Source organism: Dermacentor variabilis, chromosome 4 (genome assembly GCF_050947875.1).
Source record: "Dermacentor variabilis isolate Ectoservices chromosome 4, ASM5094787v1, whole genome shotgun sequence".
NCBI classification, from domain to species: domain Eukaryota; kingdom Metazoa; phylum Arthropoda; class Arachnida; order Ixodida; family Ixodidae; genus Dermacentor; species Dermacentor variabilis.
In genome coordinates this window covers 78,023,892-78,041,028 of record NC_134571.1, presented here as the reverse complement: position 1 = coordinate 78,041,028, position 17,137 = coordinate 78,023,892, and the positions used below count along the sequence as shown (strand labels likewise).

At 43.0% G+C, this 17,137-nt stretch overlaps 1 protein-coding gene across 2 annotated transcripts in view; it reads right to left on the bottom strand.

Annotated features, from left to right (window-relative positions):
- LOC142579400 (cell adhesion molecule Dscam1-like) overlaps nt 1–17,137 on the bottom strand; it is a 288,431-nt gene that overhangs the window by 19,669 nt on the left and 251,625 nt on the right. For both annotated transcript variants that reach the window (XM_075689539.1, XM_075689540.1), the window contains exons 15-16: nt 12,908–13,039; nt 4,666–4,824 (exon numbers count right to left, since the gene is read on the bottom strand). In XM_075689539.1, the coding sequence (XP_075545654.1) occupies nt 4,666–4,824; nt 12,908–13,039 (291 nt within the window). The remainder of the gene's footprint in view (nt 1–4,665; nt 4,825–12,907; nt 13,040–17,137) is intronic.

The window sequence follows — 17,137 nt, the reverse complement described above, 5'->3', positions numbered from 1 at the left end:
ACTGAAATGAAGAGCTCTGCTTTAATATGACTAGAAGCTTTTGGAATGTTCTCTTGGTATCAGATACCAATATGATGCGATTTCACTACAATGTTAAGTCGTTGTATTCGCGTTCTTTGCTTTCAATACCAATGCATAATTGAGGGACTGTGTAAGGCCTGCCCCACTTCGGTAACGAAGACAGTGAAACAGAGTACATTGCACTCTAGTACAGCATATTTAGACAACAGGCTGCTTGTCATGCGTATTCATTCGACCTGAAATGGTTTCAACGTGTGTTTAACGTTTGAGGGCTGCTCGGTTTCTCGCAAAAAATGGCCCTGGAAGAAGTGACCCCCGAAGATTTTGTCCCTTGTGTAAAGTACGTAAAAATTACCCTAAAGGCTAGAATAGAATTCCCAATATTCGAATTTCGCCAATAGAATCCCCAATATTTCAATCCCCAATTGCCCCAATAGACTCCAGTGCACCATCATAAGACAGGCATTGGCATACGAGATATAATCTCTTACTGACCACTAGCAGCGTGTGAAAGATTACATATTACGCTGAGAAAGCGCACAAAAATAGGTCCAGCAAATTCCACTGCAACACTCTGCATTCGGTTATGGAGTTCAGCGGATATGCTTGATTGTCGCCCTGTCGGGCGCATTCGCGACGTACCCGCGTATCGGCCTTGAAGATGTCGAGCATGGCATGGGTCTGTTGAAAGAAGAAATACCAGAAAATGGACGATCTGTGGTAAAATATTTTGATCTAATTCATGTTTCTCAAAGCCGCTGGCTAATAAACCAAACGAATGGCGTTGTAACTTTGCGGCGTACGCCTCAAACTTAGCCCACTATATACGGCCTTGAACGTTCACTCAGCTACAGTAGACGGAGGCCTCAGAAAAAACAATCCTTTCGTAGCCTGTTAGAGGAGGCTTGGAAACATGGTCTGCCACAGCCTCCCGACTATTTGGAAGGTGGTCGATTTCCTTACGGTCTGAACAAGCGGCCGATGAGAGTGGCCCTGGACCGAGTCTGTGCTCTCCCTAAGATGAGGAGCGAGATTCAGCGCCAGTCGCCATGCCTCCAGAACTTATGAGCTCGGTACATTCCCAGGACAACAAAAGAAAGACTTTCTGCCGGTTATTTTGACAAACAATCTGTTTTAACTTGCTAGTGCGAACGGTAAAAAATATTTGTGCAAGATTTTGTCAGTTGTCGACCAATCCCGCGACCTCAAGCTGAGAAGGTCATATCCACTAAGCTACCGCGGTGGGGTGGGAGTGGCGGATGGGGGAGGGGGGGGTTCACGCGCCAATTATTCCGCCGTCGAGTGCTTTGCTTCAGGGCACAAGATCGCTCAATAAATACTGTACTAGGGAAGAACTCGAAAATTCATTGCCTCTGATTGCGAAATGAGTTTCTCGAGGAGTGATGTTTCCACTCGGGGACATTTTTTCTTAAACGAATCGTTTTCTCCATCACTATATTTTTTTCCGAGGACATTTTCATTGCAACACATTTCTTCAACGATCCAATTATTCTACATTTTATTAATAAAAGTAGACGCAAACAAACACATCACCAACACTATGTCAACACGTTCTCTGATTAGTAGCTAGTGCGCATGAGATTGAAAATAGCTAGCGTACTACAGAATGCCATGATGATTTAACCTATAAGAAAGGCAAGGAAGTATGTACAAATAATGATGTTCATTGACCAAAGAAGAGTTGTTTGCAATTAAGTTCACATTGCCAATTATTTTTTTAAACAGAGAACCACAGTGTCATTAGGACCGATGATACTGAAGTGGAAAGCGCGCTAAAGTGCAATTGTGGTCAGAGCCCTCACGAGATAATGAAAACTTCGAGCGAATAAACGAGGCTTCTCCATGGTTCAGTGTGCATCATGGATTAGCATTTTCTTTCTTCCCTATATAAGCTGTTTTCTTTTTCGTTTATTTTCAATTTCGAACAGTGCACACACTATTAAGTATCACTAGCTTGCCTAGCCCTCGGGTGTTTGCGTTCCGCAGAAGAATTATTTAATTAGCACCACTTGCTGGCATTTGTGCGTTGGCTTCGAGGATACTACATTATTTATTAATTAATGTCGTTGAAGCCAGTGCGCAAAAGCGAGCAAGCGGTGCTCATTAAATACTTTTTTCTGATCCGAAACTAGAGTTGAAAAATGAAGAGGAAAGTAAATTCGGTATATAAAGAAAAAAAAAAGATCCATTTGCAAGGCTTGCAGAACTGGTGCTATTAACATAAGTGGTCCTGGTGCGGTTCTTCGGAGAACTTTGTCGACCGCACGTATCAGTGGCCAAGCGCGATCGTTTACGACATGTACTCAGAATAAGGCGCCTGTTAAGAATAAAGAAAGAAAACTCTAGGCGATTTAAAATTATTCTGCACCGCCTCACTACGGCGTGCCTCATAATGATTTTGTGGCTTTTGCACGTGAAATCCCAGACTTACTTACTTTACGACACCTACTGGAGGCCATACTTATCATGGTGAAACTACTAGAATAAAGACGGGGTCCTTGACATTCACTGATGCCGACTGCGAGGGCGCCGTTTAGGAAGCCGCTTTATCAGCATTTCCAACTTATATTTGATGCTATCATTACGCCACCTCATCGTTTGTAAAGTTATCTCCGTGAAGCTAAACTGAAACTAACTGAAGTAAACTTAGGCATGCCGCTGCACGCAGTTCTACGGCCGTTTGGTGATCCTCTACGTTGTTAATCATCCTGCTCGCGGATATTTACGCATCTGTTTTGCATTTCATCGATTGTATCTGCTCTGAATGTTGCCCGCGGGGTTGCTTATCAGAAAATAAAATGCATCGCCATTGAAGAAAGAAACACTCCTATCTACTCCATGACGTTTCTGATGAGGTTATAATTTGGGCATTTGATTTACAGCCTGTAGGATGTGGGAAATTGCTGTACCATTTCAACAAGTAACATGTTTCGCCTTGAATCTTCTGTCGACAACACCTTAGTATTTCGTGGAAAAGTAATATTTCTCAGAAAAGTGTGGTGCCATTGTTATTGTCTATGAAAGGTTTTATTTAGGCAAAAAAACACTGTAAACTGCTCAACGTGTGACTACTGTGTTGTAAATAGATCCAACGTTTAAGGTAACAAAATGTATCTGTATGCAGATGATAAAGCTCATAGCTAAACATTCTTATCAATTGCGTTTTTGTCAACGTTATTATGGCATCCCTTGCACGTGCCACCAATTCGGGGAGGCGAACTATAAATACACACCTGTGGCAGGGTGTTCATGTTATAAAGTCTGTGCGGTATCGTGTCATACGCGCAAGCACCTTTGGGTAAGTAGGGGCCACATACAGATGGCCCTGGATAAAGTATGCGAAGTATGCGGATGAACAGTATTCATCACGGTAGCGGCATCTTTGTTGAATTTCCTTGTTGTTAGCACATAACACTGCATGAATTAGTGTTCGAATAATAGTTTTCAAATGTTATTGCTTCTGCTGAAATTTCAGTTTTTTATTTCGCAGACATTGCCGAGTAGGCGCATTGTAGTTAACGAAGTCCAAAAATAGATTGTTTTTCAATGGGTACCTGGCCATTGCGGAATCAGTGGCAAAGATTCCGCCGATAACGCTGCTCGCACAGCACATCAAGAAGAGCACAGCGTTCCAATTCCGCTTTCGAGGACAGACGCCACAAGGCAGCTTCGGCACCTGGCACGCAGTCTCTCATTGACCGAGTGGAACTCGCCAAACTTAAGGCTTACACGACTTCATCATCGATTAAACCACTAACTGCAACTCCAACCTCCACTCGGACTTCCTCGGCGTGAAGCTACGGTTCTCTGTTGTCTTTGGTTAGGAGTTGCCTTCACAAAGGCATACTCTATATACTTTAATTGGGGCGACCGACAGTGCAGCATGCGAGATCTGCGGCACCGAAAAAAATATCGACCACCTGCTGTGCCACTGTCCACGATATGCCCCAGAAAGACAAGAACTTGCTAACGTTCTCCAAAAACTGGACAATCAGCCACTTTCTGTGCAGGTGCTGCTGAAACGCCACATCCACCGCTCGTCGGCCCATAAATCGGTGAAGGCGCTTTTGTGCTTCTTGAGAATGACCGGCCGGTGTGAACGTCTGTGGCTATCAATGCAATTTCTATTAGACCACACACGTCAGCGAACTCACCGCTAATTTCCTTCTTTCCTCGCCTCCTCTCTCTCCATGTCATCCTTGTTTTCCCCTTTCCCATTCCCCCGGTGTAGGGTAGCCAACCGGATGTTATTCTGGTTAACCTCCCTGATTTCTGCTTTTCTCTTTCCTCCTCCCTCCTCCTCCAAAAATAGGACAGGAGTGCAGGAACGAAAATCAAATTTACTGCCTCATTATTTTTTTTAGCAATTCTGCCCTCCTACCCCCATTTCAAGTATTATTTGCTTAGCCGCTAATCCAAGGAGATGGTGGGTTGGGTTTGTAATTTTGTTTGCTTGCCTACCCTTTGCTGTTAACCGAAACAATACTAGCACATTCACACTGCTTAATTATTGTGTCGGTTCAAATCTAGGCACTCAATCTTGGAAATTTTTCTTTTTTTCACGGAAGTATAACAGCCACGAACGTGCCTCTTAGAGGAACAGCATATGTTCGCACTACTTACGTTCTTTAGATGTGGTGAACTCGGCAGGTGTGCTGTAGTCACTGATCCCAAGAATGTTGTCAGCGCGCACGCGCAGATGATACGTAGTCGTCGGCAGCAGTCCACGCACCGTTGCCTTTGTCTCCAACCCAGAGACCGTGAGAGTGTCCTGCCAGAGGCCTTGCACACCGAGAGGTGTTGACACCGAGGCGGAATTCACAGGGCGGAGGAGTAGTGCAAGGAACCAAGGATGGAGAAAAAAAGACGAGAAAAATTTGCACGTGCAGATTCTTTTTTCGAAGTAATATTTAAGAAGGGAGGGTAGTGGCTAAATAAGTCACCTTGAGTTTGTCGCTCTACTGTAAAAGCAGTGCATACGAGTATCTTAACGCGAAATTATATGTGCTTGATGGAGATACCTTTCGTTTAACATTCAGTAGCGTTCTGCCTTGACAGCTCTGCTTTCTTAGGCAATTAAGTATAAATTCTTTACAGAGATACAGATTTCAGTGTACCTTTTCTTAGTAGGTATTGAGACGATGACCACATAAACTGACTGCTCTATTTCTCATAATAATGTGATCTAAGCCCGTATCTAACAGCTTCTTTTTTACTACAATTTGGGCTACTGTGTAGCAGCTGGGTAATATATAAATGTGTACAACTGGGTAACATAAAAAAAAAACGTCATCGCCAACTGCACACCCATCGCTACATTGCCGAATGCATTAGCATCGGTGATCATATCCAAAAGATTGTTGCGCCACCTATTTTACTGTCTTCAAACAGATCCTAAAATATGGTTTGTGCAGGTGTCAACAGAGGGAGAAAAAGAAACACTGTACATATGTGACGTTACATTTAATAAAGCACCTGCAAAATTTTGATCGTTCTCAGACCATATCTCAGGAACAATGTTTTATTATTTTAGGTTCTGCTTGTTCGAAATAAGATATACTATTAGGTGTAAACGTTTCCCTTAAACTTGCAGGTAGCTCATAAATAATTGAACAAAGGCGAAAATGGCATTATAAACACAATTTTATGTTTCCACATTCATCGCAAGCGTTAAAAACTCTTCAACAAAATTCTTCCTATTGCTTACTTTCTTCGCGTCATTCCCAAAGACTTTCATGAGATATTATTTCGTTTTTCGTTCGTTGCTCCACATGGAGCTAGAAAACTTCGCCTTGCCAACGTTCTCCTCACCAAAGCAGGTTAGACAGATCTCACAGGATACACATGACTTAAATTCAAGTGCACTCAGAACAGCAGTTTATGCAGCACTTTGATCATTGTTCACCTCGCATGCTTATTTCATATATAATGATGTAACGTAGAAAAATGCGCAGGTAAAATTGGGCGCATGTCAACGAAACAGTCACATGGACGTAATGTATTACAGTAGCCCACTGGCTAAACATTTGCAGCGAGAATTAACAAACACATCATCAACTGAACGTAGTTTGCATATGAACTGGCATTCTTTTATGGAACATTCAAATTAACGTGCAAATACACCAAAGACTACATGCAAACACAAACACAATCTTTTTGAATGCCAGGATTTGCAGTTTTGGCGCCACTTTTAAATACCTTGCAGCGCTTGCACACGCTTGCCGATGTAGCGCCTTGTTCCGGCGGCCACCGTGGCCGGGATTCGATCCCGCGACCTCGTCCTTAGCAGCCCAACACCATAGCCACTAAGCATCCACGGTGGGTAACAATTAAAATAACTGACTCGGAGCCAGTGCAATACTGTACATATATATATATATATATATATATATATATATATATATATATATATATATATATATATATATATATATATATATATATATATATATGTATATATATAAATATATATATATATATATGTGTGTGTGTGTGTGTGTGTGTGTGTGTGTGTGCTTGTTCGTATATTTTATACGAACGTCCAATGAAAACCGGGCAATATTAGCTGTCGCATTAGTGTAGCCTAACACGGAACTCGCTATAGTCCACTTAAGATGGGTCGGCAACGACACACTTCTAATGTGCCATCATGACGCCGTATAAAGGTATGTATAGCTTAAACCGCACAGAATATGTATAGAATAAGAATTCAATAACGATGCCACTATGCAACAGAAATGGCTTTGAAACATCTCGCGGTATCATATATTTCAGTGTTATTTGTTTCCTTTTATTCTTTCATTTTCTTTGACACGCATTTGTTCGGCAAATGCTCAAACCTATAGGCGAAGTGCGGTCGGTGTCCCAAACAGCTTTCTTTCATTCTACAACTTCATGCAGATTAACGCCTTGGGACACTTGAGCTTTCGCTCCAGTCAAACGCTTCGTATAACAATGAAAAGGTCTTCACCACCTAAAGCGACCAATCTGTAGAAACATGACATATAGATATCACACATAAAGTATATCGCGAGTGGAACCATGAAACGTGAAGTAGTTAGACCAGAATTGAAATCAGCCAAGAAATCTGCGTAAGGATTTGAGCACACTGAACAAATACTTTCCCTTTATACTTTACAAGACAGAAAAGATGCCGCTAAGGTGCTTATCAGATACTCCTAAGCTTCCATGGTATCTAATAAGACATTGCGCAATAACTTGAGAGTTCATTTAAGAACATATGTGGACATATTGCACCAATTTAACCTTTGCGAAACTCATTCAGACATTCTGAAGTTACAAAAATAGTCTGACATATATATCACATATGTGATGCGCTTAACTCATAGCGACATTTGGGCACCGTTTGTCATGATTGTAATAGAGCACCTGACGGTGTACCCGCATTATCAAGACTTATAGTTCAGCCAACGTCATGTGCATTCGAAAGGAGGGTTTCTACGTAATGGCGCAAAACTCCCAAATTATCTCCATCTCGAAGCTCTTTCTCTACTATGCCGACGGGAGGACAGATTCTCCATTCCCTTGGAGCAGCGGCTTCGCTGAAGTAAAACTACGATTCCATTTCTGTTGTTGGCAGCTGTTTGAGGAAACCGCTTCGTTCATCTGATCTTTTCGCAGTCGCTAACGGCGCCCTGTCACAAAATTTTAGGTGACAAATAGTCAAGGAGCTTCATTAAGGATCTGTGATCGCATGACTGGAGTGGTGGCTTTCTGCACAATTTCTTTAACGCGGAATTGAACTCAGAAAGGCCACAAATCTTTTAAAATTGTGTGGCGCGCTCTCGAAGGCGACTTAGCGTAATACATGAAATAATAACGACTAGAGTGCGCTAAATTTGGCCTCTCGTCCAATGAAAATAGATATGATTAAATATTTTGGATCCTTTACTGATACTAACAAACTAAATATGCCAAGCGTGCCTCACATTTTAGGAAGCATTCACAAACATTATCCTAATAGTTTTCGTTGATTACGGCATGCACCACATGCACAAGCTGAGAAGGGAATAGGTTTCGGCATGTTGTCTATTCATCGCAATACTGAAGACAAAGCGCACTAAGCACAAAAGACAAGTGGAGACAGGCCAAGAGCCGCTTGTCCTTTTTCCTTATACTACGTTGTGTTTTCAGTGTCACGCTGAGAGTACTGCAACTTAAACCTGAACTAAATTGAATTCAGAGGTATTATGTGCCAAAACCCCATTCTCGTTATCAGAGAATTGCACTCGCCTAATCCTTCGAACTCAGATTCTTCGGTACCATAGCACGGGCATGCATGCGACCACGTTATTTATTGCTCAGTGGCGCAGGTCTACCGGCTTTTACTTTCCAAAGCCCCAGTCTATTTTAATTATGTAGCAACTCCAGTTGCAAAAGGAACCCTCCAGCAACAATGCGTGTGGACTCGAATTCCTGCATTTTATTTCCTTTTATAACAAACTCAGTTATATGCAATACCGATGATCATTCGAGAATAGCGTTATTTCTGAAAGATTGCAGCGCTTCCGTATGAATTACTGAAAAAGACAGAAACGGGTTCTATATACTAGTTTTACGCGTTAGGAGAGTTCATCATAAAAGTAGAATGGTCGTTGCAAAATACGTGATCGTCTTCTTATAGAATACCAAAACTGGTGTCTTTCACATTCCACTCTCACCAAGACAAAACAGTTCGGTAGAATTGCTGCAATGCTAAAAATCCCAGACTGCAGCAGAAATGAAGCCACGGGTGATCTTCTAGTATACTGTGTTTCTAATGACTATAACAGCATTAGAGTAGTTGGCATCTCGAGCATTTCCCAATTAAAAATTGCTCTTTCTGAAAGCGTGAGACAGGGAGGTTTCGCGACGCCTTTTATTTTTTTATTAAGCGGCGTTTAGATAGTCCAAGTCAGCAAAACTTAATATTCGGACCCAGCTGTGTCTGATTTATTTATTATTTCGCTACTTCGTACACGCTGGCGCGTTTCTACAGAATGTGACACTCTAGCCAGGTTAAGGCTGAAACATTCTTTCTATATTTACCAACAAAAGTCTTATAAGAAAATCAAGCGTGTGCGTTATTCGTTCAGAAATTGCCCCCAGACTTTTGGGAACCAATGAGGCCCACCCAGCCACCTCATACACACAGAGGAAAGAGTTTCGCAAGCCTCTAATATACCACCTCTTTGGGCTCCCTTCTCCGCTCCCCATGCTGTTCTGGAAAATTGTGAAAGACACTTCCATGCTTGCTTTTCTCTTGGGTCTGTCTATGGAACGAATTGCGGATTTCTTTTCGCAAGCATCGATAGCAACAAAAGCTCATATGGCGCTCCATTTCATGAGAACAGTAGTAGTTCTGAAGAAGAAAGGCCAATCAAAACAAAGCTGACACTTTTATCAGCATTCGGGTAATAGCTTTTCGCCGGGTCACTGACCATCGCCATCTGCTATTTTTGCTCGTCAAAAAGCACTTTGCGTTGCGGTCGCTGTAACGGTACCCAATGACGACCCTCGGGAGACACTTTGCAAAAGCTATCACCGTCTTGCGTTGCCTCGAGCATAAAAAAGAAAATAGAATATTTGAGAAGTTGCACTCGTGTTGCTTCTTGCTTACATTGCAAGTGCGCTCGCATACAATCGTGATAAAGTGAGAAGGCAGGTTGAGAATATCATCAATATTATAGGATCTGGATGTCAAATTTTATGTGCTATTCTACTGTGTTCAATGTTTATATGCAAACCTACGCATAGAGCTTCATAATTTCATAAAGAAAAAAAACCGTATGAACAGATTTTGTAGAATGCATTACGCTGGGGCCCTATAACGTAAAACTATTCCAATATGTTTCTATTCCAATCTCCTGACGTCAAATTTGCGTAACCACCAAAGCAAGCACCGGGCGGTCACCCACAAGGTTGTCTGTACAGACCAATCAAACACTCTCCTCGTACATAGGAGGTCATTTTTGTTGGCTTAAAAACGAATAACATTGCCTACACTGAGCGGCTTGTTGTATCTAATTGGCTGACAAGAGGCGAGGAGAACGCTCAAGTGGAGAGGAATCCGCTGGGGCAGAGCCAGTGCACTGAAAATCGATGACTGGATGAAGAGAGTGGTGCCGGCGTCTGCGATTAGTCGGCTTTCCCTTACTTAGCTTGTTGTGGCTGGTCGAAAATCGCGGCGACATGCAACGGAAGCTTAAGAATGACGCTAAAACTGACCCTCAGCAAAGAAGAGTTCGCAGAATGAGGTGGTAAACGTGCCGAAAGTGCTCGAAAACGTTACACGGCCACGCAAGAAGTTTTATTATACGCAAATACACCTATACTCACCCGCCGTGGTTGCTCAGTGGCTATGGTGTTGGGCTGCTGAGCACGAGGTCGCGGGATCGAATCCCGGCCACGGCGGCCGCATTTCGATGGGGGCGAAATGCGAAAACACCCGTGTACTTAGATTTAGGTGCACGTTAAAGAACCCCAGGTGGTCAAAATGTCCGGAGTCCTCCACTACGGCGTGCCTCATAATCAGAAAGTGGTTTTGGCACGTAAAACCCCAAATATTATTATTATTACACCTATACTCTCCGGCAGGTGCGAGTAGCCAGCGTCTCAGCGATCGGTGGCAGCCATCTTTTATTCCTTTTGGAACGGGGCAGCCTGCGGCTATTCCGAAGAAAATTCAGTTTTGTTCGGCATATTAATGCATCTTTATCGCGTACACGTCACTTTGACGCAGTGAGTTTGTGCGGTTTTGTGACGTCGCGTGACAGGCAGGTGAAGTGGGCGCAGCCAGAAAACTTTTTACCAATAGCTGAGGGTTAATGGCGAAAGGGGTTCGAATCAAAAATAACTGTTTTTCTTTTTTCTTTCAAATCATGCATAATCAGTGTGTACACATCATATCAGAGGGGGAGCTATCGCACTTTTCGTGACGTCGCGTGACAGACAGGTGAAGGGGGCGCGGTCGAAAAAAGTTTTTGACCAATCGTGGAGGGCTGATAGCAGAATTGGAATAGAAAAGTTTCGAATAGTTTTACGTTATCACGCCCCTGTGTTATCGGATGCTGACATCTTTTATTTCACGTTGACATCAGCCGACAATACGGGGCCGCATTCTAAAAGGATTCCTTTCGGCAATACAATCGCCTTGGCCACGACTTCGCCATCGGCGCACGCTGATGGCTGGTTGAGCACTACGTCATACGATTTTGTTCAACCAGCCAGTCAGCGCGCAACTGACGGCGACACTATAGCTGAAGCGATAGCATCGCCTAAGTAGATTTTTTCAGAATACGTCCCACGGGTGAACAGCGTGCGATAAGCTTACTGGCCAATAAATGTTATTCTATAGGCACTGCAGCTTAGAACATAAAGGATTGGCCGTTTTACGGACAAGCAAACTCAGAAAGATGAGTGATAACAAATCCTTACATAACAAATAATCATGATAATAAGCTGAAAAATTTTATCTCTTGGCGACAGAAACCATGCGGTGACGAATCAACTGTGCGACCACATGTCTCGCCTGCTGCGTCTTTTCTGCCAAACGCTACCCACTTATCTATCCAAAAAAAGGAAAAGAAAGGAGGAGAAAAATGCGGAAAGTCTCAACACAGGCATATTTATGTTTATGTTGAAGGTGTTACGTTCACTCCAATAAATTTACTTTCATTTATGCGGCTTTCCTGTGTTAAGTTGCGCGCGTGAAATCACAATCATATGAAGGCATCACTAAAAATGCTTGCAATAAAAACAGCATGATTTTAGGCGCTCTACGCCATATACTAGAAATGTTCAAGTCTATCTCTCTTGATATTTATCTCTTAGTTTGGAAAAATGTAATTACACTTCTTGCATAACATTTACCATACACCACGGTACAGTAAACATTGATCTCTCATTATTGCACAAAGCAGTGGACGACGGTTTATTTTCTTTCTATATTTGGTTTTCGCATGAATACAGGACGCGCCCTCACCGTTCTCAGAACGCCCCCGGAACTCGAGGAGCGGGGACGTGAGAGTCAGTTTGTGCGTGAAATGTGTGCAAGAATACGTAGGGAAGACTTGATGTTTCAAAACCATGCATACCGTTTTTCACTGCGTTGGTTCTGAAACACTGAATCGCGAGAACGCTCATAAACCAATAGTTTAACCAATCGCTACCTGGATAACACGATGTCCTCGTGCATGGATGCATAACGTCAGAAGAAATGTACCATTGTTTCAATCTGCAAACATGGCAGGCGAGAGCAAGGACGTTGTATATGTACGTTACCGCTTGCGCATAGTGGACTGATTTCAATGTAAGCGCATCAGGCTTACGCACGGCGTGAGGCCTCAAAGCTCAGAGGCGCCTTTCTGTCAAAGATAGCAGTGTTTGAAGTCTTAGAAAAGGGTACCCTAAACTTAGCGCACTATTTAAGTTTAGTTCTTTAGAAAGCACATAGCCCGGCTGGCTTCGTGCTTGCCACTTTGTTGTGATAATATTCCTGAAAAGCGCGATTAGCTGAAAACAATGTGCACTAGTTTTGTATCTGAACTTTCGCCCCGACGACAATGTTTCACAAAAGAAACGCCTTCTTAGTCGTTTATCCCGAATGCAACACTTAGGAACAAATACTACATGGGAGACTTAATGGCAAATCTAGAAGAAATTATCCCGGCACGCTATCTGATGCTGTTTCGTTTGCACGCAAGCGCGCTAGTGTAAACGTGCACGAAACCCGTAATATGTTTTCGCTGAGCGAACTCACTTTACCGCTCGGTAACGAGCAGCTAAACAGTGGAGGCAATTATAAAACTACCTAACATATTTAACATGACGTTGAAAGGCAGGAATGATAGGGTGGATGACTCACCGTCAGTTGTCTTCCAGTGGAGCACGTACTGCGTGATGGGTGAATTTCCCGTGAATGGAACCGACCACGTGATTCGTGCCGTGCGGCTTCCAACTTCGCGAACATCTACGTCACTCGGAGGGTCCGGCACGTCTGCATATCGTCGAAGAATAGGAGCACGTGTCGCGCAAAGTGGTGGGGAAAAATATTCATGCTACAATAAAAGCATGAAGAACGGGCAATATACTTCACCAATACCAGATAGCTCCGATGAAGCTGTAATTTCAAAGTTACTATCAATATATTAGACTTGCCTGTTAAAAAAAATGCGCACACTCTATCCTTTTAATATATTGTAGCTGCTAATTGGTAACGCTTTTATCGAGCCCATTATATCTACTAAAAGAAAAATATCGTTTTCTGAGTGGTGCGATCACAGCGGAAGACAAGGTCTGTACCTAAGGACACAGCAAGTTTAATAAATACTGTAACCTGTAGTACAAGAAGCCTCAGGTGTGTTTCACGAACCTACATATAGGAGCCAAAAGGTGCAATGTTTCCCCCGCACTGTAATGTAGTGCAACCGCTAGTGCCACTAAAAAACGTCTAAACAAAAGAAACGTTTCGGAAATGTAACACTAAGTTATGTGGGTTGACGTGCCAAAACCTCGATATGATCATGCGGCACGCCGTAGAGGGGAACTCCGCGTCAATTTCGATCACCTGGGGTTTTTTCATGCCGCCCACATTGCATCGCGGCCCCCGCGACCGGTACTGAACCCACGACCTCGAGCTCCACAGCACAACAGCATAGCGACTGCGCTACAACGGCGGGTAAAGCTTTCAGAGAAAAAAAGGAGACGACGAATCTTCTGCACGGAACCAAGCCTACCCTAAATAGTCGAACACGCGTTGAACCGTTTAATGCAGGATGAAGCATATTCTAGTTCGCACTCATCAAGCCTGACGGCACCGCTTAGCAACTGACCGCGCAGCATTGCGAACCGTCTGCTGCGTATCCAGCGTGTCAAAAGACGCGTCCGCTGTGGCCTAGCGCTGACAAACTATTTATTCCCACAGGAACAATTCCTCGCCGTGTCCAAGATAGCGTGTTCTCGATGGCATGCAACGCACTGCGCGTCCATTGTCGTGGCTTCATGCCTTCGAAGGCGGTATAGTGCGCATGCACCTCGTAAACAACACAGGTGTAAAACGCGCGAAGCCGCTATATATGTCGACTGCGGCGTCGCGTTTAGCTGTCCCGTGGACCAAAATGTAGCGAAACCATCGTAATCTCAATCTCAAAACTCGTAATCCTCAATTCCTTATCGAAGTAGTGATGGCGTGTTGCTCGAACTCTAACACGAGCAATTTATATTTTGTTAGATTGGGAATAAAACGCACGTCCTTTTATTTTTAGATCTAAAAAAGAACACCGAAATATTCGCCATTCAGGGATTCCATTCATGACCAGTCGGTGCATGATTGAGAGCGAAATTTTGCATTGGATATATGCTTTTTCTCGAACCCCTACAATTCCATTTCAATGAGATTGCCTGGAAATCCTTCCAACAAAGGTGCGATGACACAAAACTAGTAGTCTGAACAAAAACCACAGTTTAAATACAAGAATTATTTATCACGCCTGTGAAGGTTTATAGTTGGCAACGTTTGAGTCACATTTCATAAGCTTTGCCGCGCAAGTATCGGTGGAGAAACGGTCGCGTTTTCCAGTTTTTGTTCCCCTCTCCGGCGTGTCCGGGCACTCTCCGCGGCCACCGTACATCCGACAGCTCTATATCACCGCTCTCCGTCCAGCTACGTTTGTTTATTTCACGCAGCGGCGTGTCCGTGACAAGAGACAATCGCGCTTTGTGTCACCTACTTCCACCCTGCTATTACCCCCTTTCCGCAGGCTTTGCTGCCCAGCTTCCTTTTCCCCTTTCGCACTTGCCCCAGCCACTTCCGACGATGGAACCATCCGGCTAGTGATTAATGATACAAATGGAGCGGCCCCCTACCGTCGCCTTCTACGATGTGAGTGTTGTTTAGCCTTTATTTTTATTTTTTTTTCTCCACCAAATAGCACCGAGATTCCAGAAATTGCGCTGGCGCGTCGCACGTCAACGCTTTTTTCTGAAGCGTGAGAAACAAGCTGCAGTTATTTTTTTTTTTTTCTTAAGTGCATTGCGCGCGTCGCTGTCGTAGTTGGAAACGCAGTAAGCTGAACGCGTGATCCCTGGCTAAAAAGAAAAAAGAAAGCCTAGTATGCTGAAAGCTTCCAGGGAAATCGTTATTCCATTAGAAAAGTGGACGGGAGGAGATCCGCTCAGAGATTATCTTGTACAATACACAGCAGGTAGTAGTTGTTTATGACGAGGTATATCCAAAATAGAGGGCGACACGCAACACATTCAAACGTGCCGTTGCCGTGCTTGAACGTGTGGTCAGCCTAGTTTCCATGGTGTTGGAGTTGATAATAGAAGGCTCGGGCTATAGATTTTTTTTTCCTTTTCAGATACAAACGTCATAAATAAGAGGATCGCGACAAAAGTACTGCGGAGAAGGCTAGATGGCATGGATAAAAGCACTCGCTACAGTAGCCAAACAAGAAGGGAGGGTTCACGGAGAAGGTCGCACAGAATGCAGGATGCGCTTGGCAGATAACGACATTATCTTTTGTTTTCCTGCAACCAATAGGCGTACATGTGCGAGCTATAAAGGATTGTTCTTTAAACTTTAAGACTCTTCTTGCCCTTTACTTTCATGGTGTAATCTTCTTTGGGTAGATATAACTTTTTTCAGCGACAAGAACTGCATTTTATCGCTACTTAAGATGTAGGGCTTTTAATAAGTATGTAATGAAGCTGAAATGCGCATTGTTCTTTACTATTATCAATGTGTCGAGGGTCGACATGCAGCAACCTTTAATTTTCACAAATAAGGGGCCGTCTTGAGAAGTAGCTTTAGCTCGCTCCTAACGATGATGCCGCCTATTCAGATACACGTGAAACGGATAAACGCTTTTCTGAGGTAACCACTGGGCCGAGATTAAGGAAATTTGTTGCATTTGAGAGAAAATGTTAAATTCTAGTGACTGTTTGAAGCGAAATTTTTATTTGGGACCAGAATTTTTTAAGGCGCCCATTGGAAAATTGGTAAGGTTGAAAAAAAATGTAAACACGAAGTTTATAAATTCGTAGCTCTGCACTAAGAACAGATATCGCAGTTCTGTAAACTCCATCCGTTAGAACATTCAAAGCGAACAAATTTCATTTATCATTTGACGTCTTACGTGAATTTGTTGCACTGTTTGCAAGGTTTCTGCAGAAGTTGTGCTCGCATATTAGTGGTGTACTTGAGAGCCATATATAATGCATCAATTGTATGTGCTTTATGAAAAACGATATCGCAATTTTGTAGTTTTGTCTAAAGTATAGTACTATTAGACACAATTCACAAAATTGTGATATCGTTTTCCATTGCTGATTGACAGAGCTGTAAACTTTATAGTTTCGTTTTCTAAAAGTTTGCGATTTTTTTTCAACAATACTCTTGAAGATATTGACCACCTAACTTCAAATTTCGCTACCAACAGTCACTAGATTTTAGCTTTTTCTTTGAAATGCAGCAAATCTCATCATAGTTGGTGCTATGGTTGCCGAGAAAATTATTTCTGCCTTACAATGTATTTAGATAGTAGCCCCCGCCTAAAGCTTCCTCTTAACACAAGCCTTTCTGAGCAAATTGAATATTGTATTTAATCGAACATGCCAATACCTTTCTTTAAAAAAAGTGCGCGAAAGTCTGGAGGCAGCTTAGATTGGAGGATGCCATATGGTCGCAACCGCCAGAGACGGCCTACCACAGAAAGATCGATGGCATGAGCTGGAAAAAGATGCTCCCGATCTTGTCGAGACACAGAGAAAAGCAGGGACACCTGAAGCCGCAAAAAATGCACATGCAAAGGATGGCACAAACGTTTGAGGCGTCGCTCGGAACATGTTCGGACACCTGTCTATTTCAACGTGCTTTCCACAGGTGTGCATTGCTTATCTAGGCCTCTAGGAATTTTGCGGCATGGCGCAAAATTCTGGTCGATGTCATAATGCGAACATTCCGAAAGCATTATAAATTTGGAACATCGAGACAACATTTTTAGTTTTCTTTTTTTGCATTCGAATGCATTTTTTTTCATTGGGCTTAAATTTGATGAATGCTATTTTTCTCTTTTTTTCAGAAATTCAGATT